The 25,509-nt window shown below is 43.1% G+C and overlaps 4 protein-coding genes across 6 annotated transcripts in view; 2 read left to right on the forward strand and 2 right to left on the reverse strand.

Moving 5' to 3' along the window:
- Window positions 1–3,960, reverse strand: part of bcl2l13 (BCL2 like 13) — a 15,286-nt gene extending 11,326 nt beyond the window's left edge. The window contains exons 1-4 of the mRNA XM_031866872.1: window positions 3,837–3,960; window positions 2,670–2,874; window positions 904–990; window positions 93–249 (exon numbers count right to left, since the gene is read on the reverse strand). Coding sequence (XP_031722732.1) covers window positions 93–249; window positions 904–990; window positions 2,670–2,814 — 389 coding nt within the window. The 5' untranslated portion in view covers window positions 2,815–2,874; window positions 3,837–3,960. The remainder of the gene's footprint in view (window positions 1–92; window positions 250–903; window positions 991–2,669; window positions 2,875–3,836) is intronic.
- Window positions 3,961–4,600: 640 nt separating this feature from the next.
- atp6v1e1a (ATPase H+ transporting V1 subunit E1a) lies at window positions 4,601–9,216 on the forward strand. Its single transcript, XM_031866918.1, has 9 exons — window positions 4,601–4,756; window positions 5,186–5,251; window positions 5,492–5,601; window positions 6,426–6,492; window positions 6,679–6,768; window positions 6,848–6,916; window positions 7,056–7,150; window positions 7,305–7,392; window positions 8,031–9,216. Exons 1-9 carry the CDS (start codon window positions 4,724–4,726, stop codon window positions 8,091–8,093), a joined length of 681 nt encoding a protein of 226 aa, XP_031722778.1. The 5' UTR covers window positions 4,601–4,723; the 3' UTR covers window positions 8,094–9,216.
- On the reverse strand, window positions 7,914–15,415 carry slc25a18 (solute carrier family 25 member 18). 2 transcript variants are annotated; one of them, XM_031866906.1, is made up of 10 exons: window positions 15,290–15,415; window positions 13,822–14,187; window positions 13,450–13,572; window positions 12,361–12,416; window positions 12,056–12,146; window positions 11,527–11,642; window positions 11,123–11,309; window positions 10,390–10,553; window positions 10,160–10,235; window positions 7,914–10,057 (listed from the first exon to the last, which is right to left on the reverse strand). In XM_031866906.1, the coding sequence occupies exons 2-10, from the start codon at window positions 13,839–13,841 to the stop codon at window positions 9,916–9,918; spliced, it is 975 nt and encodes a 324-aa protein (XP_031722766.1). In that variant the 5' UTR covers window positions 13,842–14,187; window positions 15,290–15,415; the 3' UTR covers window positions 7,914–9,915. The 2 variants fall into 2 exon arrangements, with proteins under 2 accessions (XP_031722766.1, XP_031722756.1); XM_031866896.1 differs by having other exon boundaries at window positions 13,450–13,575.
- Window positions 15,416–18,056: 2,641 nt separating this feature from the next.
- The window catches only part of cecr2 (CECR2 histone acetyl-lysine reader), a 33,805-nt gene continuing 26,352 nt past the window's right edge, over window positions 18,057–25,509 (forward strand). For both annotated transcript variants that reach the window (XM_031863147.1, XM_031863156.1), the window contains exon 1: window positions 18,057–18,331. In XM_031863147.1, coding sequence (XP_031719007.1) covers window positions 18,212–18,331 — 120 coding nt within the window. In that variant the 5' untranslated portion in view covers window positions 18,057–18,211. The remainder of the gene's footprint in view (window positions 18,332–25,509) is intronic.

Here is a 25,509-nt window from a genome sequence, read left to right on the forward strand (position 1 = left end):
ACACACACACACACACACACACACACACACACACACACACACACACAAAAAATACAAAACCGATCGAGAAAGTCAGAGAGTTGTAAACTGACCCTGCGAGGAGTGTGTGCACAGCTGCTGCCAGATGTTCGTCGAGCTCCGCGGCCACGCGGTCTCCCACTGCAGCAAGGCAGTCTTCAATAGAGGACTCTGGGAGGACCGGACTGAACACCAGCGACATGTGCCGGTCAAAGCCTGTTGTGGAAAAGGCTGCGAACACACAGAGCACAGGAGAGAGTTATCTCAGACAGGAAGTGCAGTTCATTAGGAATTATCCCCATTGGCAAATGGGTTATTTATGGAACTACGGTTATCTGAGTAGCATGAATAAGTGTCTCGCACACCTCGATTGAAAAATAAAGCATGTTGGCTGTCAGTGAGAGAGGGGATTCTCTCCTCATGAATTGGGTTTACACCAAACCATCCCCCACTCAAGAAGCTCACCTCTTCCTTACTAGACACTCACTCGTGTCATGCTACTCAGAGAACTGTGGTTATGTAAAGAAACCAAAGTTCTCTTTCGCTGCATACATTTCATGTTGTACATTGACCTGTGGACTCCTTTACATAAAGGAGACCAACGCTTTGCATGAACAACGAATGGCACAAAGAAAAGACAGAGTTTTACAACATTAAAGGTGTTTGTGCGTTTCCTTTCATTTACCTATACTGTGCTTTAAGTTATGATAATTCCAGTTCATGTATACATCTGCACTAAAAATGTCTACACAGAACCATATTTTTGTTATATCTATTTTCTACAATATATTATGGAGATTTGACTCCTTAATCGTTAACTTCAAATCAGAGACTTGAGACCTGAATAGTACTCGTTTTGTGTGTGCGTGTGTGTGTCCACTTTACATGCAGTGATTTCATCGTCCAGTTGTCTCAGCTCTTCTTCGTGCTCTTTTATCATTGTGCGCCTCTCGCTCTCATTTTGGGCATGTCCTGAAAGAGAGATAAACACATGACATATGAACGGTCTCTCTCTCGCTCTATCACACAAACACAGACAGACTCCTCACAAAGACGATACAACCACCAATTAATGAAAACTGTTGTGCACGTATATAAACACCAACTGTCCTGGAGGGGAGAAACATGTTTGCGGGCTCGGGTTCTACTAATACCAACGGCCTTTCTCTTTTAACTCATTCATCGGCTCCTCCTCAGCACGATGCTGCTGAACTCAAACAGGAAATAGTTGAAAATGGAGCTCTCTCAGGACTGAGACAAAGGCTGCTGGTGAATGACTATAGAATATGTGGAGCCCCAGCATTGATCCGACTCCTTCCGGTTCACTCACTCCGCTCAAAGACGTTGGTTACATCCGCTATCATGGAATGTGGACCATCAGGTAATAGAAAAGAAACAAAAAAGGCCTTTAGGTGTCGTTCCTCATTGATTTTTCCAACTAATGTTTTTGCAACGGAAATCTGGTGTTTATTTCATTTATTGTTTTTAAACAGGAAGGAAGAGGAAACTCAACCAACCCCCCTTTTCCCATTCTGTGTGTATCCCTGCAGCTCATACATGAACCCCCTAAAGGGCCACTGTTGGTTTTTCCTGGGCTCGGTGCTGTTTCAGCATTCAGCCAGACGGCTAACCGGACAACTATTTTGCATTGGTTCATTGGCGTGTGAGTTATCCTGCAGTGATTACACATGACAGGCTGTCACAAATTGGACCGGGCCAAGCGGAAAGCTGGGATCAGCCAGTCATCTGCCCCTCCCCGCCCATTCCAAGCATGCACACAACAATAAAAAGGGACAGGAAATATAAGGACCTCCCCCTCTGTCTCTTTACTATCGCTCACTGCTGCTTTTTCTTGCTCATAATGCATACACAATGTTTTGTCTTTCCCTTCGAAGTGTTTCTTAGCCTGTAATCAGTCAGATTTCTTTCGCCACTAACACACTGTGACCATGGCTTCTTTATGGTCTCTATGCGCACATTGATTGACTAAAGAATTACAAATGGGACATATCTATACGTGTCAAATAGGTCAAACTCTGTTCAAAAGGCACTCTGCTGTGTGTGTGTTAGTATGCTCGGTGCACAGGGAACAAGCTGGAACTACTGCATGCTGCGAGCCTGAAGTCATAAAAAAAGTCTCTGTAAAGAAAGACCAGTCTTCAGCCACGCTGGACACCATATTGAAAGGATCGTAGCTGGGCTTGTATGTAGCTTTCACATGCCATCTATTTGTTTACAAGCAGCGGGTACTATATTTACTGTCATGATTGCATGGGCACAAAAGTCTCTGGGTGCGTTTCTGTGCCACTGTCAGCGAAGGCTAAATAGAAAATAGGTGGCAACCTGCCTGCACACCCTGAATATCTGTTGGCACTGCCCTGTGTCTATGTGCGCATGACTCTATTTGTGTACTGCGTTAATGGACGTGTGAGGTTTGCCCTGAGATGTGTGTCACACACCGGCGACATGAAGAGACCGTAGAGAGCGGTTAAACAGGGTGTCCGTGACAGTACTTCCCTTCGGGAGACATGAGATATGTCATTGCTGCACTTTAACTTCAGATTGAAGCCCTACCTCATGTCAGGTTACACCTAAACTACATTAGGAGTGAGAAGAACATTTACCCGCTAATCTAAAGTCTTTCCTCTCACCTTGAGGAATGGTTAGCGCCTGTGATCTGCCGACGGGCAGCATTGCCAGGTAGTTGAGCACAATGTACTTGGTTTCATAATGGAAACCCTCAGGCACAGTGGCGGTGATGGAGGCAGAAGAGGTGGCGGGGCCTGAGGTAGCCATTGAACAGATGTCAGACTCTCAGGCATATGCGTTTTTTACAGTCACAGCCGGACGTCTCACCTGAGGAAAATCAGAGCCACAGGAGGAAAATTAATATGTTGATTTAACATGATAGCTGTAGTTCCGTCAAATCTGGCCAAAACACCCATTAATGAAATTCACATCACATCACACTTAAATGTCCTATCTGACATCTGTAAGATTAAATAAATGTGCCCCTCAGTGTCATCACAGGACAGGAATGGTAGCAAAATGTCTTATGGGCATTATGCAAAGTAGACATGGTTACTTTCTCATCCAGAAAAGGGGGGATGGGGTTCAAATGGATCATTGATTCTCAGTGACTGCATGACTGCTGACTGAGACTCTGCTGACCCAGAGACCCAGACCCAAGACACATGGGTACTTCGCCGTACACGTGGTGTACAGAGGGGGTTAAAAGGACAGTACGTGGCTTTACTAAACTAGTATTAAATGGAAGTTCAGCTCACATCGTCCTCCAGAGATGAGGAAACACCATGCGAACCAAAAGTCAAATTATAGTAAAGTTCGACGAATTAAAAGAAGAAACACTTTCCGGCTTGAGCTGTCAAAATAAAATCTCTAGCTGCCCTATGGAGATTCTGATACCAAAGTTTCTACGTTCAGATAATAACTTTATAACGACTATAATAACTGGAATACAAACCACTACTATTATGTTAATTCTTCCAAAGTGACGGCATGGCTCCAAAAGACAAAGACATAACGTTATAAGCTCATACGCAATTACCTAAATAGCGGACTTTTGCCTAGTTAGATAAGCTAACGTTAATTAACTAGAATTAACTGACACATTTCATAAATGTCTGCTACGCTGAAAAAGTACGTTTTTAGTCGTTTTCGCCGGAACACCTTCTCACACATGCGAGCTATAACGTGTTAGCTAGCTCAACGTTGACGTTTCACGTTCAAGGTGATATTTCGGAGACGCTAAACTTTCATTCAACTTAAATTAAGCCAAAGTGGAGTCGACTTCTTACCGTCCTTGACCAAAGGCAAACAGGTGCTGACAAACGACAGGTAGAATGGAAATATGCGACACAATCCCCTGCAGCAGCAGCAGAAGAGAGCAGACCACCACTGGCAGGCAGCAGCAGCGCTAGGACAGTGTGTGCTTTGGAAGCTTGACAAGCTGGCGACAACACATCGCCAAACGTCCTGTTACAACTTTCAAAATAACACTCTCTTTAGCAACAGGGTTACAACTTTTTTTTAAACGATAACGTAACGCTTACTTTATGTTGGATTGAATATTAATCTTCCCAGTGCCTTTCAAAGTGTCTTTCAGTGTATCCATGGGAAACCCACGTGAAAGGATGTCAGTTGAGCACCTCTGTAACCGTTAGCTACAGAAAGGCCGAACGTGACTTCTCATAGATGAAAATTATAATCGTACCTGATTATTATAATTAACTCTCCAGAGAGAGATATTTGAAACTTATATACATAACTAACATCATGATACTCAAAGATGTAACATACTATCAAATATAACGTATGGGATTATAACAATTACTTAAAAAGCGGGCAGAAAAAGTGCGCACAAGAAGCTTGCCTGCCCAAGTAAACACAATGAAGCATTATTGAGATGTATTGTGAATAAATATGTGTATGGTATTCTGCTCACAGTTAAATAAATTGAAATATTGGAAAATATATATGCGCTATTCCAAGGGTTATATGTCTTATTTTGAAAGTTATAACCGGATGTTTTCTTCGTCTTGTATAGCTAGCTCGACTTTAATGCAAAAGAAGAGGAGAAGCATGTTGTCCTAACTGTTTCTGTGTAACTGGACTGTCCAAGTGGTCAGGAAGACGTTTTTTTTTTTTACAGTCTCATAATAAACAAAGTTATTTAAGGACAGACATGGCGCTTACAGATGCTGACGTACAGAAACAGGTAACGCTAAAGTAATGTTAGACTCGAAGCTACAATGGTCAACCACATGTATCCCTAACTTAAGTTATAACTTTAGGTTGAGTTAGCTAACATTAACACAACACACGTTAACGCTAGCCAATGGGCTAAAACCTGAACTAAGTAACGTGCGTGTTAAAGTTAGCTGCTTAATCTATTATTATGCACTAAACTGTCGTTTTAACTTTCGAGGTTGTTGCTAAACTCGCGTTGTTTAGTTTGGGTGTTGGTCCATTCTACATTATTGTGTTAGCTAACGTTAGCTGTTACATTATCACACAAATTAAATAGCTAACGTTCCCAGTCATAGTCTGGCAGCGTGACGTTAATTTTGAACGAAATACGTCGTTCTTAAGCTGAAGTTGTATGAGTTCTGAATTTGAACAAACTATATTTTGTCTCTTATGGCAGATCAAGCACATGATGGGCTTCATTGAACAAGAGGCCAGTGAGAAAGTGGAGGAAATTGACGCCAAGGTAATTGCAGTTTAGTCTGTCTTGTCTGTCTGTCTCAGTCTGTCTCTGTCTCTGTCTGTCTCTGTCTGTCTGTCTCAGTCAGTCTGTCTCAGTCAGTCTGTCTCAGTCAGTCTGTCTGTCTTTCTCAGTCAGTGTGTCTGTCTCTGTCTGTCAGTCTGTCTCTGTCTTGTCTGTCTCAGTCAGTCTTGCGATGTCCACTGCTACACCAGTAACAGGCCTTGTCTTTCCGTCTGTTTTCAGGCGGAGGAAGAGTTCAACATCGAGAAAGGTCGTCTGGTGCAGACTCAGAGGGTGAAGTTCATGCAGTACTATGAGAAGAAGGACAAGCAGATTGAACAACATAAGAAAATGTGTGTTGTTGGTCACTTATTGCCAGTTTAGGGAAAACATGCTATTGGTAGAGAAGGATAACGTTTATACCTTTTTTACACACCCTAAAAGTGTGAGCAGTGCTTATACAGGGCCTGCCCATTGGACCTTCTCATGATTTTTATTGTATTGAATCACAGTTGATGTAATCAGGTTTCTGACACTGATCGAATGAAAAAAAAACCTTTAAATCCTTATTTAATAGAGGCACCTTTGGTGTTTTTAAGCTTTACTGAATAAAGACAAAGTAGCGTTGCCATATCTTATGTTCAGGGACCTGGACTTCACAGGACAAGGATCACAGACTACATTAGTGTGAGGGTACTCACTGACCTGGACATAATGCTACACCACAACAGCTTCTTTTTTAGCTATTGTATGGCTTTGCCGTCATTGTTTTTCACACACTTCATCCAAATTCTTCAATTTGAGTATCGACAGCCTTGCATTTTGTGAGACTTTGGCAGTCTTGAGTGGTCCTCCGATGGATCGAGAGACCAAGTTGAACTAATATTCTAGCTGCGTCAACATATTGAATCAATTCTTACCAGATAAGTTGTTTTTTTTCTTTCAGTCACTTTTGTTGCTCTGAGCTTTTCTTTAGTTCTCATTACAGTTGAACGGAAATAAAAATGTTAGCACATCGCCTTCCTGGACATGGACGTCCCACGATTCGCCTCGTAAAATCCCGTTGTAATGCCAAAGGCGTCTTTAAATCGGTGTGTTGTGAGGACTGGGTATCATGCGGAACGTTTTCATGTCTGCGGATCATTTACTCGTTTGACTTTTCCTTCCGCTCTCGCAGTCAGATGTCCAACCTGATGAACCAAGCAAGGCTGAAGGTGCTGAAGTCCCGCGACGAGATGATCACGGTGAGAGATCAAGTCTCATATTTTACACATATATATATTAACACAGTACTGCTTGTATACTGTTATATAAATGTTATTTATTCCAAAGGATCTGAATACCAGTTCATGAGCAACACGTTTATGTCTTTAAAGTTATCTAAATAACTCAGGGAAACCTCTGTGCTCTACTTGTCTTCCTGTCCTCAGGATTTGTTGAACGAGGCTCGTCAGAGACTTGCAGAGATTGCAAAGGACGCTGCGAGTTACTCCACCTTACTGGAGGGCCTGGTGCTTCAGGTAGAGTCAAATACACAAACACAGCTGATCGGTGTGTTGCTTCGCTGCGTTTTCTGAGTGTGCTTTTCACTTTTTTTAGGGTTTCTATCAGCTGCTGGAACCGAAAGTTACCATTCGCTGCCGACAGCAGGATGTAGAGATGGTTCAGGTGAGGTTGAGTTAAATATGGGGCTTTATGTTGTAGTTGTTGTTACAAGGTAATTAGAAAAACAGCTGCTTCATCCTTTGTTACATGTATGATAGCAGCTAGTGTTGTGTTTGTAAGTCTTTGTTTTATTGCTTGACAGGCTGCGGTTAATAAGATCATCCCAATCTACAAAGAGGCCGTGAAGATCAACATAGTTGTCAAAATCGACCAGGAACGCTTTCTTCCGTCAGAGATGTAAGACGGTTTAATGGACTTTAAGACCAACTCTTAGTCTATGATGTTCTATGTATTGTCAGATTACTTTTTTTTATGAAAAAGCGGGAAGAGAAAACAACACTTAAAATGAGTTTGGTTATCTCATAATGGTGTAAACTCTTTGTTTGAACAGCTGCGGAGGGATAGAAGTGTACAATGACAACAGGAAGATCAAGGTTTCCAACATTTTGGAGAACAGGCTTGAGCTGATGGCACAACAGGTAGAGTAATATAATATATAATGTATCTAAAACCCAAAGCACACCTTTATAACACTGTTAATGTAGTTTCTGCTGTTTGCCTGTGGAGGGCAGCAGAGCAGAGCCCACAGAGCTACACACAAATGAACTGAATTTTAATTGGGTGTTACTTAATTGAGCAATATTTTTAAGAATGGGGGAACACTGATTCTTCTTTTTGCTTGGATTGTAGATTCAGGTGCAGCAGGAAAGCTGGTTGTTTACCAATTACAGACAATTACTTTTGTAAATCACTAAACTGTATTCAGTCACGCTTTGTGTTTGGGCGACCTGCTCGTGTTGCAGATGAACCTTGAGAGGGATTTGTTTTGAGCAAGCGTCCTGACATGGTTTCTGCTTCCTACACACAGCTGCTGATGCCTTATCACTACATAGGCATCCTCTATGTATTTTAATATTATTTAATAAACCCCAGGTCTGCACAAAGCAAGGCCAAACATCTTCACTTTTTGCAAGCAAGAAGCTTTCACTTATCTTTAAGTTTTGGCACTCAACGTCTGCGTCCTCAACGTTATTCATGGAGGTTCAATGATTTGTCCAGGTTTGTCCTTTTAGTGTCTTGCGTGTACTTATTTGTGTCCTGACTTTACGCCTGACAGATGATGCCTGAAATCCGAGTGGACTTGTTCGGAGCCAATCCAAACCGCAGGTTCACGGATTAGCAGCGGATTGGAAGAGAGCGGTGTGGCCACAGCTGACCAAAGACCTTCATCATCGTGAGCACCAGTCTGTACAATCACTTGATGGGATGCTACTGATGTGTTGATATAGTTTTTTTGTTGTTTGCACTAATTGATGTAATAATGCAACAAGTGCACTTTTATTTATGTGTAAGTGCCCTCTGTTGTACCTCTGCTTTAACTGCTTTAAATTGCAAAAATGTCTTCCTTCAGTTGTTTTGGGAAATCTGTTGTAATCAAAGCTACATATTTAGGTCACCAAATATACACATATTCCCTTCACATGGTCTACATTTTTGTAGAGTACAGCCTATAATGCTGTGGATTATATGGTATGTTTGCCAAACGTCTCTTCTTTTTAAATAGTTTTGCTATGTGTGCATGCCGACAGCGAAAGAATGTTTACCTTCTGTTCTGAAGCACTTAACATACGAAAGCCAAATAAATAAAAAATAAATAAATGTGTGTGACACCGAGAAATGAGCACGTATGAGAAATCTTTATTTACAGCTTGTAAACAAACATTTTACTCCGGCTATGACTCTACAATGAGGAAGATGTAGTAGTCTGGGTACGACAGCCACATCAAAATACGTCTTGCATTAAAAATGTAAAAAAAAAAAAAAAAAACTCTTTTAGTACGACCCAGTGGAGATCAGTGATGGCAAACAGTTGGAAAGACAAGGTGCCCTACTCCCCCCACGGGTCTAACAAATATCACTGTCCTCGCTAAGTGGGACTCGAGTACCAAATCAATGTTTCAAGACTCCCAATTCCACTGAATTCATTTAAGACATACAGTTTTGATGATTTAGAACTCTACCAGCAATTACAAGGCGTTAATCGCATTTTTCTTTTTTAGTTTTTGTGCGCACGTCATTTGAAGCGATTGTATTTTTAATGTGTAACTAAGCGGTAATATATGCTTCTCAGGTTTTATTAAAGCCCTGCCGAGCTGTGTGGACCAGAGGAAGTGAAGGCTACGAGACAGGGGCCCAGCGGTCTAACCGGTGGCCTTTAGTCAGGAAGTGAGCTGTGTGTTAGGGTGTATTGTACGTTAATGCCGGGGATTAAAATATTACCATTAGATTAACAACTGACCTTAGAGTTTCTGGCGGCCAGCAACTCCCAATCCACTGGAGGAATCCCAAGATTACAACTTGGACCTCACGGGTGGAGTGGGAGGAAGGCATTAAACAGGGTAAGCAGAAGGAGAGTGAGCGAAGTTTCCAGAGAAACGCGTCAAACATTTCAATCTGAATGATTAGGCATTTGACACCAGTTCAGACTCTGACATTCAATCTTAGCTTTTGATAAAGATTGAAAGGGGAATTTTATCACTTACATAGGATGGTGCACAGTTCTCCGTCTTGACCACACAAATGGTCAGATTGGCCTTTTTAGTCAGCAGCCTCAAACCACATGCAGCAGCTCTCTCTTAACCAGACAGAATAATCCTTCTCGGGTGAAAGGTAACGGACCCAGACATATTGCAGCAAGCACATGGGATCACCCCGACAATTTGGGACACACATACTCTGATTAGTCACACGCATACACAGGACCCTGTTGGCAGCATGACAAAAAACCCTAGAGAAACTTGATTAGTGATTAGAATCCGTTGGCCCACATATTAGTAAATAGACCCTCTTCATATGTCAGACCATCCCTCTTCCTTTGGTTAGGCAGACTGCGGCCATATTTCCCTCTCTCTGTATTCAGCGCTCGCTCAGTTGTGTTCATTCATTCACTTAATTAAAGCAGCGGGGACAAACGCGTTCACCGCCACCAATGCCAAGCGCCGCTATCCCAGCAAGCCCAGCACCGTCTCCCCGACCCCAAGAAAGTAGACACCCTGCGCAATGCCGAAAAGAGGAGCGATGACCAGAGCGCGACACGCCGCGCCCTTCAGGAACGCCGACGGGCCCTCCCGTGTCATGATGCGCCTGCAAAAAGTACACAGAGACAGGAGAGGGAACATGTTACATGGCCCTCCACACTTAAAGACATTAAGGCAACACATGTTTTCTTACAGGCTAAATTCTTACCGTGTGCAGTCAACAATTCCTTTGTAGGTGTCCTCCCCGTCACCTTTTTGCAAGGTCTGCAGACGAGTCTTTATGACTGTACAGGCATATAAAACACAGGTGTAATGTCATTACATTACATCAATATACATATATGTATATACACCTGCTATCTTAGTGAGATCCCCATTCACACCCCACCTCCTGCCCTACGATCTTCCTCACATTGTCTGTATCTTCCTCCCACTTACCATCCAATGGCGTTACAGCCACAGCTGCCACTGAGCCTGCACCGCAGCCGGCCATAAAGGACTGCCAGAATGGCGCCCGAGCCTGCACATTACCCACTTTTTCCCGGCCCAGCGCGTTTAGGTTGGCAAACAGCGGGAAGTAGATCATTGAGAAGGGGACATCCCTGAAAATAAGGATTACGGAAATGTTTGATTAAAGGAAAGGCAGAAAGGAAATAATCTGAGAGGGATGCTGTTATGGCATAGAGAAAGAAAGAGGATGGACTGTAAACAAAGGGAGAGAGAGAGAGAGACATGGCCCCATTCAACGGCAGTATGGCAGCCAGACATAGCTGCAGGAATCTATTGATCAGAGCATGACGTACAACAAACGCAATGTGAAATCAACTCATTAAAGCAGTGATGATAGACTTGAATGAAAGGGGAGACAGAGAACGCAAGCAACTGTGCATGGTCATGGATGTGATATTTTTCAAAGGTTTCCAACACGAGAGCAAAGTATAAAAAGCATAATGTCATGGACTGAGTGACACCACTGAAATCAAGAAGACACGGAATTATACTGGAGACCAGAACTGTCTGGAATAGTTCAAAACATATAAAGATTCTGGAAAAAGACCAGAGTGTGAACAGTATGAAGCTATGGTTTGCCTCTGTCTTTTTAATTTCATTGTAAAATATAAAATATCATGTATTGAAAGTGTGTGTGTGTTTATCTTTTTGTGTGTATGACCTCACTAAGGTAGCTCCTGCTCCTCTGTAGAGGCCCGCCAGTCCACGAGTCTTCAGCAGCTCCACAGTGATGCTGGTGGCCGAGGGCCGAGGTGCCGGGCTCGGTCGCGCCGGTTGGGGGGCCGCCAATGATTGAGCTGGACCGGGGGCAGCAGCCGGAGCTGGAGTTGGAACAGGCCTCTGGGCAGCTGATAGTCAAACACAGACTGCCCCAGGTTAGCAACAATCAATAGCTCAATAACAACACTCACATTAGGTCTTAATTATTGGGAGGCATGGCGCGTATATGACTTAAGTTACACCAAGACCAGTGAATTGCATCCTTTTACGCTGATGTGAATTTTGACAAACTGCTTCTTGGTATTTGTACAAGAAAAAAAACATTAAATCCAGGAACCAACTCACTGAGCCTTCCTGCATCCTGCAGCTGGATCTTAAGCATCTCCATAGGAGTGGTGACGACCACCTGACAGGTCCCGGCCCCACAGCCTGCCAGTACCTCCCCCCACAGGGGTAAATGCCTGGAAACACAGCAGTGTCAATAACACATATACAGCATGATCAAGAGCACACTTTTGCAGTAAAAGGCCGTATATTAGTCCGTATATTGAAGAGCAAACACACAGATTTTGCTTCAAGCACTCAGCAAACCATGCAACAGCATATTCTTTTTTTATTTTATTTTATTTTTAGCAAATTACACTAATCCATCTAAGACCTTAGACTTAAGCGCTTTAACACTGAAAACAAGATCAACAAACACACTTGTCACTGATTGACTTTCATGACGAATTTGTTGTTGTTGTTAATTAAGAGAACAGTATCGACTGTAATGCAACGAGTACGTTTCAGCCGGACCTATTGCGTTGCTTGAGATGCTGTTTACGTGGCTTCCTTATATGATGCATCATTGAAGGGCAAGAATCTTATTTACCCATCCTTCGTGAGCTTCTGTCTGAAGACGTCATTGGCAGCCAGCTTGATGGCTTTTTCTGGTGTAACAAGCGTGAGGTTGACTGCTGCACCTGGAGGAGACAAACAGGCTGATGACACACAACAGTTTCCACTGAGGTACACAAATAGAGCGGACCTACACGGCAGCTTATGGCTCACGGCTAATGGCAGTAGACGCTGGTTGTTAAGACAATAAAATGGAGGAGCGTAGGTGGCCAGATTAAGTTTATAGTAAGGCACGGTCGAAGTGTTGTTTGTCACAGGGATTAGAAATGCAAGAAATACCTCTGTAGCATCCGAAATAGCCCTCTGAGCGCACCGTCTTTGCCAGGCAGTCCAACCTTTAAAGACAAAAAAAAGAAGGCAATTTACATTTTGTCACACCATAGCAATGTTCATATGTTTCACCATTAACTCTACTGACAGACATTAAGGTCAAGTCAATTATATGCTTCATTTACAAGCATCATCACCAGTCTGGCCTTCACCCAAATACACCAGGACCCTCTATTTAGCCACAGCAACACACGGGACAGAGACCAGTGCTGGTAATGTTGAAGTTCTCTGCTTTTTCTTTGCAAAGAGCAAAAAACAAAACAAAAGCCAGCCTTGTGACTGGGCCTTGAAGGGAAATTATCCAAGCTATTTTTCCATGTCTGACTCAGAGTGGAAAGCCTCAGTCTAAAATGTGGTAAACACAGGATGACCACACCCAATCAACCAGCAATAGTGATGCCCCCCCGATGTGTGCAGTTAAACATCTGTGGTTGGTGTGTCTTTTAAGGACACAGAATCTGTCTTTTGCTCTGCAGCTCTTCATTTTGTGTCCGATTAAAACACAGTCACAAACTTAAGTAATTGAATGTGAAATAGTCCGAGTGCATTCGTTTGAACTTTTGTCTGGTTTTGGTTAAGCTACCATGGCAGGCCATCAAAACACACACTGTATACAGTCTTTCCCTTTCACTCATATGACCCCGTGAGGGAGTTTTGTACAAACTCACCAAAACACTGGGCCAAATATGGGAAGAGTGTGTTGAGCTGTGCTGCTCCACCCTCTGAGATTCAGCGGAAAAGTATGTCGGCATCGTCTAAATAATTCGGACTTGTTTGAAGCTCAAATTTAGAGAGTGCTGTTTGAGCACATTTAGCTATCATTCATCACCAGCAGATATTTTGCAACGGTTTTACAGTTCAGAGACTTTGCTTGGATTTGCATGTAGAAAAAAAAGATTTGTCTTCCTTCCCTAACTCATAAAGATGACTAAAGAGGCTTTTTTTCAACAAAAACTATGAAAACGTATTGTTTAGTGATGTTAAGAACAACTGCATACATGTATCGGGTTAACTTGGGGCCAGGGGAGCCCTACTCACATTCCTTTGTAGACTTGGACGCCCTGCTGGTTCTGTAGGCGGGTCTTGGCCAGGTCAATAGGAAATACACATGTCACACCAACCAGGCCTGCCACGCCCCCGTTAATCAGCTTAGCGGGGAGGCTGCTGAGGGATCAACACAGACACGGGCCCACGTGCATGCACAGACCCATTGAAACACAGTCACCAACACAAGCCATGCAAATGACACATCAATTCAAGGACAAACATAGAAATAAAAGGGGGCACACCAAGACACAGAGAGAGAGAGAGTGTAAAAGCCCAATGTCAACCCAGCTGCTGCTTCCACATTATAAGAATGCATTCTGATCCGTCTTCATTACGCTAAACAAACGTGGCAAAGATACTCACCTAACTTTCTTCTCCCCCATCCTGCTTGTGTTTGGACTCCAGGCCCAAGACCACGACTCCTCCTCCTCCTCCTCCACCTACCCCTCCTCTTCGTCTTCCGTTTCCTCTTCCTCTTTCCTCCCACACTTCGGCACGCCACCCAATGTTGTCAACGCAGCTTAACCCTCACCTGCCCGCCCACGCCACAAAAGCAGCTCACTGCTTCTTTTAATGGGGCAGCAACAGACCGCCTTCGTCCCCCCTTGGACGCCCTTTTTTCTGTTGTGGACAAAACCACAACAGAATCTGTTGGATCTGTGTCTTCTGGCCCAGCCTTTCTGCTTTGTTGCACCTCACACCAAAACCCAATCTTAAATCTCCCACTGCCTGGAAACACAAAACACATGCAATTAATAAGGATTAAGTCATTCGAAAGAGTACAAGTGAGACCACTGTTTCTCTAGTCTTTATGACGCTTGTCTTTCTCAAAGCCCTGTGTAGGAGTGTGTCTCTGCGATGGAGGATGGACACACCTCACATTAACTATAGAGCCTATCAAGTCCAGATTTAGTCATTCATAAATGTGAATAGCGGCATACCCCAGGACTATGGAGACAGAACATCTTGAGTCTCTCTAATCTGCCAGCTAAAAGGGATCAGAGTATTTGATCTAGCGAGGTGGGCCGAACTGAAAATGAGTGGAGCTTGCGGTATTCTTTTACCACATTTGGAATCCAGCATTTAACAAAGGACTGAAAAGGAGATTTGAATAGAAGTGGAAAAACTAGTTTGACATATTTTATTTGTTTGTTCTGGAAGTACAATATTTTGCTGCCCTGGGGAGATAATACAGATGCAGTTGAAACCTTATCTTGGTTCCACAACCATTTCTTTCCTTTACTATGTTCTCTGTTTCTTCCATTCCTTTTCTGCCTTTTCTCCTCCTGACTTCCCCCTCTCCGTCAACTCCTTAATTAATCTCTCTCTTAATCTCTCCACCTCCATCCCGCCTCTATTTCTACCACCTTCACTCTTTATTTCGCCTGTCCTCCTCTGAGACTAACGGAAACATTTCATCATCAGTCATTTTGCTTTGTTCATCTTCTCATCTTGATTTGTATAATTTCCCATCACCTCAACTTTTTCTTCTATATATGTCCCCTTCATACTCTATCTTTTCCATCGCTGTATCCTGGTCACATTCTACACATGCCCTTTTTGCTGAGTCTCTTTCTGTGAAACTTTCTTTCAGCTCAGCTGCATTCACGCACAGCAGTGACCCTGCCAAAACACAGACAAATGGTGCCTCACCCCAAGCCAACCTCCAGCTCCCGGACCCCCTTTTTTCCTCCAAAAAAACTGCACTGGAACACCCCGCTCGCACAATTCACCCAGTTCACACAGCACTAGTCCCAATGTGACAGCTTTCAGAAAAACTTCATTTTCTACCATCACAGAGATATAGCAGCGGGGAATAGTCGGGTCTTACCTCTGTCGGTGCATCCCACAGACAGGATCAAGCTGTCCACTTTCCTTTCACTTCAACAATGCGTGCAGCAATGGTAGTCAAGCGAGAGCGGTCTGAGAGAGCCAGCCGCCACTCAGGGGCCGTTGCACAAACACCAGCTTTGTCCTGCTGCCTAAGTCCCTCCCTGCCGTGGTGACACAGCCCCAGCAACACAGCTCTGCACTAACACAACTCGACATAAACTCATGCTGCTGCCACAAGGCACGCAACAGCCGGGGCAAACACCCACAGTTATAACTCAATGTGTATTTTCTCTAAGAACATTATGTTTATATACAACATGAACAGCAACAAGAAAGGGCTGCCCATCAGTAATGAGCTCTCTATTCAACGGTCCTGGTATTACATAACACCTCGAGGCACATTGAATTCCAAGAATGTTAACAGACTTATAATTACGACCAATGTAACAGGGGCATACCAATATGATTATCACTGTCTGGGACAACTTCATTATTTATATTGGGGAATATGTAAATTTAGGTAATTATTAAAGAACAGAAAGTTATGTAAGGACATCAACAAGAAGAGCATGTGACTGCCACAGCAACCACTCATTGACCCTAATAATGAGCATTGATTGATGTATTGATTCCTGTTGATGGAAAAACAATTACTGTCAGTGATCATTTCCCTCATCAGCTGGGATGACTTGTAAGTATCCATAGTGGAAGGAATCAAAGGGGATTTTTTTTTAATATTTCATTTCAGCGTATGTGGCAAAATGTGGCCCCTTATTTAATATATGGTAAAAAGCATAAGATGTATAGACAGACCAACTTTCTCAGTCCCATGTGCATACACATATACTATTTCGTCGCTGATCATATGTGTTACAAAACCACAAAGCGCACTTTTGAAATGAAAAGCTCTCCGGGGAAATAAAACCTGATAGTTGTGGTGTCCTGAAGTGGTGGAGGAAGAATTCAGACGCTTTACTCAAGTTACAGTAACAATACCAAAGTGTAAAAAGAAACGTTCTGCATTTCAAATTTTACCGTAATAAAAGTACAGAAGTATTTTTAGGAAAATGTAAATAATAAAAGTACTCATCATACAGAGTGGAACCTGTCTGTTATATTTTTGTTTATGAGGCTATTTATTTGTTACTATTCACAAGTATAAGCAGCATTTTAATGAAGCTGGTCGAGGTGGAGCAAATTTGAATGACTTATTATGCTGTTAGATAGCGTAATCAATAAAAGTGCATCATACTGATCTTATATTTTGTATGTATAAGTATAAAATAGCATGTATGGTATGTCAAAATTGTACTACAGTACAGCACATGAGCAGATGTACTGAGTTAGATTGCACCAAAATCCATCTGAAGCACCTGTCACCTCGTCTCAACCCGGAACAACCTGTTCCACAGCCCCTTTCACCACCATCATCAAAACACCAAATTAATATATTTCAGAAGAATGGAGTTCAGAGAACTGTACAATATATGTCGAGGTCGTTTTGATTTGTCATTCTATGTATTCTATATAATAATATGGAACAGGCTCCCAGGACAATACACCCTGCTGGAGAAATCATGAGCTTTCCTCTTGCACCACCTTTAGGCCAAAACGTTGACTTGCACACTGGATATCTCATGAATCTGATCATTTAATTTAATGCCATTAAATTAAATGCCTTGAATGGGGTTTAAGTTTTGGACATGCAATATTTGCATGACAATGTTTGATAACTTTTTGGATTTAATTTGGTTTATTTAAATGCATGATTATGCGTTAATTATACTTCCAATTTTACACATACTTTGAATCAGTACAAGCTATTTGAGTAAAGTGTTTTTTAAAGAAAAGTTATTTAATCAAACCATTTTACCATATATTTACCATCGTCCTTTTTCCTTTGGCAAACACCTGAGCTAGAAAACTTGGGGAATGTGTGACATGGCCTTTCTTTTTTTTTAAATCAATAAAATGGGATATAATAAGAGATATGTGCATGGGCATCTAACTCTGAACACAGCCGTGCAGGGCAGAGTGTTTACTTTGGCCCTAATTTATTTAATTAATGTATTACTTTGGCTCTAACTGTCACCGAGCGCAACTGCTGTCTCATAGCGTGCACTTTTCACACATTGTGATGGAGGGAGCCCCCGTGCAGTGTAGAGGACAACTTCCACCGCGATGTTGTTTACAAAATCTAGCCTACACGGAGAGCTGGCAGTTTACTGTACACGACAATGATCAGCTGAACGAGTCACATTTTGTGATTGATTGAAGACAGTTGTTGCTGTTATAAATCAAATCAAAGGGGTGGTAGGTAAAAAAAAACCGTTGACAATAGGAAATTAACGAAAATATAACGAATGTGCCAAACGATTTGAACTAAACCCTCATCTCCGCGCACGGAAACAACACTGATGTAACTTAAAACAAGTTACCTGGCTCATACCTGGTTCATGTTTTTATTTTTTTTAATTCATTCACAGGCATTCCCTTTAAACGGCGGCCGCAATACCAAACCAATGGGTTACTGTTGACGTTAGACTTTTGCTACTGTGACGAGCAGAGATATATAAGTGCAAACATGTTTAAAAGTGACATGTTATTGTTGTAAAATATCAACATGGTCGACACTATAAAGAGTACTTGTGTCCAAATATAGTTTAACATATAGGTAAAGTAGAAGCCCCCCCCCCCCTCCTCGCCGTGCGGTGGTATCGCCCTCCCCATCTGTTCGGCTCCAGTGAGACTCTGATTGAAACAGATTGTAGCGCTCCTCGGGTCGCGATGGCAAATGTCCGACAAGGACGACACCAGCAACTTTTGTCGTGTTTGTAATGTTACGGAGACATTGTAAGTCGCCGAGGAAACTACCCTCTAATGTGAACAACAGACGTGACACAATATCTCAAGTTCGAAGATGTCACATGGATGTAGAGTTTCTGTGGAAAAGATCCAGTCCTGGTGGGAAGTCCCCGCCATAGCGCACTTCTGCTCGCTGTTCAGGACCGCGTTCAACCTGCCAGACTTTGAAATAGAGGTAAAATACAACTGTGGTAGCTTTCGGTAACACGAGTGTCTTTCATTGCGGAAATGAAAAGTTGTTTGTGTCAGCTTTTTTGTCTGCTTGGTCTCTTGGACCGCATTTAGTGTAACTAGCTATCCGGGTAACCAGCTTAGTGTCCTCTGAACTTCTCGTTCACTAAGGCAATCCTGTTGGGTAACGAGCTAGCGCGTTAGCACAGCTAAAAGCTAGCTTTAATTGCTAATTTCTGCGCTTTAAAGTTGTAAAATGACACTTAAGACGTCCGTTGAATTTAGCAGGCATGATACAGTTTAAATAAATAAAGTTACGTGTGGCTTTTATTATATATGAACGGGTGCTCTGCTGCTCCAGAGTAACTTTAGATAAAGGTGATCTTGTAGCAACCATGTGCCCCGCTCGTTTGTTTTTATTTGGCCAGAGTCGCGTGTTGTTTATGTTTAAGAGCGACCCTATTCCAGGTCATTCACACAAAAAGCAAACCAGAGAAGACGATGAGATTATGCTTGTCGTGAACATTTAGGCATGATGTGTTTAGATTATATGCGACGCGTAGAGCAGAAAAGTCGCGTGATAACTCTGCTCGTGGTCTTACTAAAAGGACTCTGTCTGTTTCGCTTCTTTTATCTGTCAATTGGCGTAAAAGTTAAGTTCATACCGCGAGGTTCGAGTTTATTGTCTTGCAGTTTGCGAGCCATCTGGCTCGAGGAGCCACAGGGACGCAGATGCTACTCGGCATTGTTTGCTCGTCACGTTATGTTTTTGTTTCAAGAAGCGAAGGTTCAAACGTGTATTCCCGATAGCAATCGAGTTAGAAAAGCGACAGATGTAAGATCTCTGACCATTAGATAATAAACTACATGTATCTTACAACGATTAGGCGACATAATACAACTTTCCCACTCGACTCGACCCCCGTGTTCCTTTTGAAAATGTATTCGGACTTCACAGAACAGCTAATTCCAGCATGTATTTATTCGAGGTGCCTTTTCACATCACAGTTAATGTAGATCGTTTAATTAATCGAGGAATGATTGCACTTTAGAGGAACTGGTGCGGTCAACATCACGCATCAACAGTCTCCCATCACTCATTCGTCCCCACCCCCTTCAGGCGGAGGAGCACACGTAGGCATCGCTTTGTTATTAAACGAGGTGCGAGCCAGATGGGGGATCGCATTGCGCCAAGTTTACGTGAAAGTTGAGGGTCTTGTGCTGTTGCGTTTCTCCTCTAGAGCTGGAACTGGACTAACGCGAAAAACCCCGCATTGTATTTGTGTTTTTTTTTTTTTCTTCCAGTTACAAGGAAAGCTTCTTGATTTAACTTTAATGCAGCTGTAGACCAAAACATGGTTTGAACCGTCCCAGGGTCGTTGTGCTGCTGCCCACAGAGTCGTCTTTAACTGCATCACTGAGCACGTCGCATACAGATACACCCCCATCAACTGTTTATATATAGAGGATAGATTGAGATTAATGTAGTCGTCTGATACATCCCATCAGTGGTCAAGGTCATTACTCCTTTGGTGCTCAGTAGGCCTAATATTATCTACATTTATGATTATAATAGATAGTCAATGGTGATACAAGCTTACTGCTTTTGGTGCTTTGATTTGAAAGCCAGTGGAAATACATGTATTCCAATGAAACTTAAGCAATACTGTGTCAGTGTAGTGTCAGTGCTGAAACCTCCACTTTAAACCATTCTGGTGGGAAAACATATTGCGAGTTCTCATCTTGTCACATATTTGTGGTATCAGAACCCAGTCCACGTCACCGAGGGGATGTTGGCGTTCTTCTGCTGGGACATGGGATCATATCGTCACATCACTTTCTGTCAATGGCAGAGTCTCACTTCTTTAAAAGTCGCTGTGTTTGAATGAACATGTGTGTGAAACATAGTCGACATTTGGATGTAATACTACTTGTAACCGGTGGGATCCATTCTGATTGATGTTAGTCCGGGCAGAAGCCCCACAGTTCTGTGGGAAAGAACTATAAAACCATCTTTGAAGCCGTCACGTGGTGACGCTTACTCAAAGCATTCATTATCCTGTTGGTTTGGTTGCTAGCTAGGCCTATTTATTTGCAGCTTTTGATGAAGTTATTCAATTGCAAAAGTTGTGCATCATCCGATCCAGCGCTACATCAATATATTTGAATTGATGTATGTACAGGTAACATATTGTCACAAACTCAAGCATATTTTAAGGAAACACTGTCTTGATACGTGTGCCTAATGGCTCAAGAAATCATGTTTTTCTTGCTGTCTTTCCTCAGTTTTTATTTCTAGGGATGTCGTTTCTTGCTTTTGAAACATCTACACCTGCACATGTTTACCCCCTAAGTGTTAAGTGTTGTTTGTTTCGTAAACAGTGTGCCCAATGCAGTTCCTAGAGCTGTTGTGCATCAGAACATGACCTTTATATGGTCTTTCAGGCCAGACTGTGCTTTGGAGCTCAGCTTTGACGCCTAATGGGCTCCATACCATTTGGTGCGTAAAGTGGGCTTTTGGTCAGCCTTTATGTCAGGAAGTTATAAAAATTAGGCAATGCAGAACACCTTAGTCCGACCTTCTGTGTTTCACACCGCAGATACCAGGAGGACTGCACTAAAGATATGACGACATGACGATAAAAGCTCAAGGAGTCGTGGCCCACTAGTCCAGCCCGTAAACTATCCACATTATCTTCTGGCTCTCGGTTAATGTAGGACGTAGTCTGGAATGGTTTGTTCCAAAGTGAGGACATCATAGAAATAAGAGGAAACTGTGAGTGAGACATGTTTGTTTTGCTTAATGCCACATACCAGCAACAAGACAAGCTGGCTCGGGCACTGTAACCGTTGTTGCCTTTGTCTCCACATACATTTATACGGTTGAGAAAGTTGACGAGCCACGCATACATATTACTCGATCAATGTTAATTTGACACCCGACAAAGCCTTTCAACTTGATATCTCTTCTCTTTAGTCTTCTCTTCCTCTTTCATGTGCTTTCGGCTGCACATGTGTTATAAACGGTACGGTAATGTCAGTCAGCTCCAGTTACAATCTCTGTATATGCAGGTTGAATTACCCAAGAAACAGGGGCAGGAAGTGGCTGTCATTGGTCATGACAGAGTAGTAGTAGTGGTGGTGGTGGGGGGGGGGGGGTGTTGAGTGATTTCACTCTGTCCTGTGCTTTAGTGTCCACACACTGTGACATAGCGTCAGTCCTTTTCTTGTGGACATAGCGTCGTATTGGCTGCTGTTGTCCTTTGTCCGTCTTTGCCACCATGTCCATACTTTATAGACGGCAGGGGTCAATGTTGTGACCGCTGAGGGCCTCAACCAACTCTGCAGGGCTGGTTAGAGACCTATTCTGGATGTGTCACCTGTGGGGAGATGAGTTTTAAGGGTAGTGGGGGTGCATACTTTCACTAGTCTGAGGTCCGGTTGCCTATTTAAACACTAAAAGTGTTTGAGTTTTTTTTGTTCGATGCGAGCTGAAGAGTAATGAGTAGAAAGATGGGTCCGATACTGACTCTTCACAGCTGGATTGGGTATCTGTGACAATCGGCCGATCTGGTGTCCGATGCCGTTATTTTAATAACTAACTATCCAGTATTGCTATCTATAAATTAAGAAAGCAATGTTTTAGTCGAGCCTGATGTTGCCTTACATCAGGATTTAATAAATGAGCTGTCACTTCCACACAGTGAGGCATACAGCTTTATAATTAAACACTGCTATTAGATCGGTACTTGGTATCGACTGGAACCCAAAGCCCAGATATCGGTACTTTAAAAGTTTGATAAATGCACCCTGAGTAAAAGTATTGAGAACTGGCCGAGGCAGCTGACTAAATACCTGCTCTAGTGTCACTGAACCACCTGTTTCTTTTTCTCTTAATAGAGGTCCTGTGATGGATGGCACATTTGAGATCACTATGTTTTGTGCTCTGTGAAACCTATACCAGGGGCAAACTCAGTGAGTGAGTCTGTGGTACTGTTGGGGCAGCTCTTTTCTTTCTAAGGTGCTGGTCAGTGATAATGGAGCACCCCCGCCCCCCCCAAATCTCCTTTGCTAGCCTTACAAAACAGTCCCTTGCTCATTGTTCCTTGGGCTGATACACTTCACTGACACTGGTTTCCACTTTCCTCCGGCTGCAGGCAGCGAGCTGGGAAAGCAGTGTGTGGATGTGTGTGTGTGTGGACGAGACAGTCAAGTGGGTGAGATGGAGAGGAAAAGAAGGAAAGAGGGGCAGTGGAGGAAAAAGTGTACTCGAGATTGAGCGAGCGCGCTTCGAAGTGAATGGACATTAGTGTGGAGGAGTGGGAGGGTGATCTGCAGGAAGGAGACCCAGGGTCGACATGCCTGTCCCCTGGCTTTTTGTCTCTGTGGCGAATGCTGGATTTCTTGGCTGTGTGTCTTTTGAAATGAAGCCTAGAATCCCACAGACGCTGGTAGGCCTCTGTTGCTGGATTGTGAATGATGTGCCCTTCATCACCAGACACGGCTTTCATTTGCCGACGACCTCTGTCCCCGTCATCTTCCCGCTCCGCTGGTGGCCCGTTTGGCACATCGTCGTGCATTTGTTTTCCGTATATCTTCATCAGCCGCCCGTCATAATCTATGTGGTGAACTCTGACTTAAACCTCCTTTTAGGAGATACCCATTATTGGTGATTAGCTAAGAGACGTGGGCAATTTATGAGCCTTCAAAGTGGACTTTCATTTTTTTTTCCATGTACAAATTACCAAGCTCTGTGCAGTTTGCCATAATGCAGTTGTTTGTGTAAAAGCGCATTTCTTAGAAGCTTCTGACTGTGGCATTTTTAGGTTTATACTTTAAATTTGACAAGAATGATATAATGGGAAAAAGAGAAATGACACTGCAGTGCAGCACACAAAGCCAGGCAGCAGTTTTGATATCTTTGGAGGTAGAACATTCCTTTTTCCATAACGAGATGTTTTCAGCGAACGAGAGTCATTACCATCCTTGTGTGGGTCAAGAAACGAAGAGACACTTAACGAAACAAACTTTTTTTTAACTTAAACTTTCCCTGAATACTAAAGGGACATTTTTTTAAATGTCTGTCTCGAGAAGAACCTTTGAGTATGGGCATAAAACGCATAGATCTTTTTAGATCTATTCGTGGCGTGGCTCTATGGATGGCGTTGTTGGTTGAACTGTGTGTCAGTCCTCCCACCACTTTGAGCCACTCTGAAATATCTCAGCAACTAATGGATGGCATCCACTTATCCTGTAACATACATCTACGTGATGGACAAGGCACAAACATTTGTACAGACACACTCATGGTTCCCAGAGGATGTATCCTAATGACTGTGGTGATGTCACAGCTGTACTTTGTTTTTGCCGCTAATTAGCAAATGTTAGCATGCCTAACTAAGATGGAAGTTATGGTAAACATTTTACGTGCTAAACATCAACATGGTGTTAGCATTCAGCTCAAGGAACAGCCTCGCGGTGCTGCTAACATGGCTTCGGTCTTCAAGTGGAAACTAAGCCAATCAGGTAATAAGCTGATTTACTAACGTAAGCATCTACAAGAAGAGAATACGTTAAATCTTTAGTGGCAAGAGCGCCGCCATGTTGCTGTGCTCCTGCCTATGATGCTCTTCTTGTGGTTGATATTTTCCTGAATTCAAGGGTTTCAAATGTGAAAACGTTAACGCTCAAAAACACTTTACTGCGGGGCCACTAATGAAGAACTTATTCTTACTGTGATTTTGTGAATGTTTCAGAGGATTGCTTTCTGAGTGGTTATTTTGGATTATTTATATCTTTATGGTTGATTAGTTTGAAACACTATTTATTTTGTGCACTTGTTGGCAAAGAGCTCAGCTATTAAAGGTCAGTGTGGTGCAGTGTGTGCTTTTCCTATTCTCTCATTTCTACACCTGCTACAAAGACGTTGAGATCAGATTATAACTCGCATGAAGAACATTTGCTTCTGTCTTTCACGCAGCGTACAGAATAATGTTGTCGAACTATTGGTCTCTATGGCACCCATTTTTAATGGCCAGCTCGAGTTTGTTTTTTTAACTACCCGTTTATTATTCTCTTTTGTTTTGATTGTTTTAATCTGAACCACACCTGGATTTTATTGTTCAACCTGTTAACAGTGTGGACCGCCTCAGTTCCTCATTATCTCCTGAAGGCCTCACACACCAGTAGTCGTCCCACACAGCTGTTTTCACTTACATTGCCTGATTAGTGTGTTCAGGTACAGATTAGTGCCTCCCTCACTCTCCAGTTATGTTGCATCTGTTGGGGTTTGTGCAATTATAAAGTCGTTATTAGCTCATAGAGATGGTGACATCACAGCGCTATGCCCAACTTCGGCCCGATTAGCTGTCCAACCTGCCAGGTTAACTGGACACCTGCTTGGATGTGCTGAGCCTTGAAGATCCCAGTAAGCGTTCAAGGACTAGCCTCTCTGTCTACCTCTCACCACGTCCCATTCTCTTTGCCATCACTTGTTTCAGTGCCTCGTACCCGCTTGCTGTCGCTCTACCCCGTCCCTCTCTCTCCCCAGCCCCGGCCCCTGGCATCACCATGACTAAACCCCAGATGGTGAGTCTTTCTTTCCCATCCCCCTGGAGGGTGGAGGCTCTCCACTCTGACTGGGTGCTAGCTGCTGCTGCTGCTGCTGCTGCAGCCCTTCTGGGGAGGGGGGTCCTATTTTTGCAAAGCCTCCGGTGTGATTGTAAAAGACGATTTAGTCCTATTAGATCTGGTAAATAAGCAAGAGCGGGCAGCCTGTGAGCAACATACTTGTTTCTGTTGTCTCGAAAGCAAATGGATTAACGGGGAATAGGATCAAGGCTTAAGTGTTGCTCCGTCATGGCCCCGCTTCTGCTGATTCCCTGTTTTGTGGATTATAACTGTAGAAAGCAGTTAACTTAACGTTACTTGCCAGTCTGGCCTAGGGCTGTCAAAATTGGCCACAAATGACGTTCAAATATTTGTTCACTTTGAAAGGGGTAAAGCACGATGGACGAGGAACGGCGAAAGAGTTATCGATACCCCGTCATTTCACTACAAAACCCTAAATACGGTGGCAGCAGAAGGGCTGAAGATGTGCGGCAGGATATCATTAGCAAAAGCAGGCAGAGGATGGACTTCTGAGATTTGTCTGGAGTTTGTTGCGGTATCTGCACCACCATC

The sequence above is a fragment of the Anarrhichthys ocellatus genome, unplaced genomic scaffold (genome assembly GCF_004355925.1).
Source record: "Anarrhichthys ocellatus isolate YVR2014 unplaced genomic scaffold, GSC_Weel_1.0 scaffold2, whole genome shotgun sequence".
Taxonomy (NCBI): domain Eukaryota; kingdom Metazoa; phylum Chordata; class Actinopteri; order Perciformes; family Anarhichadidae; genus Anarrhichthys; species Anarrhichthys ocellatus.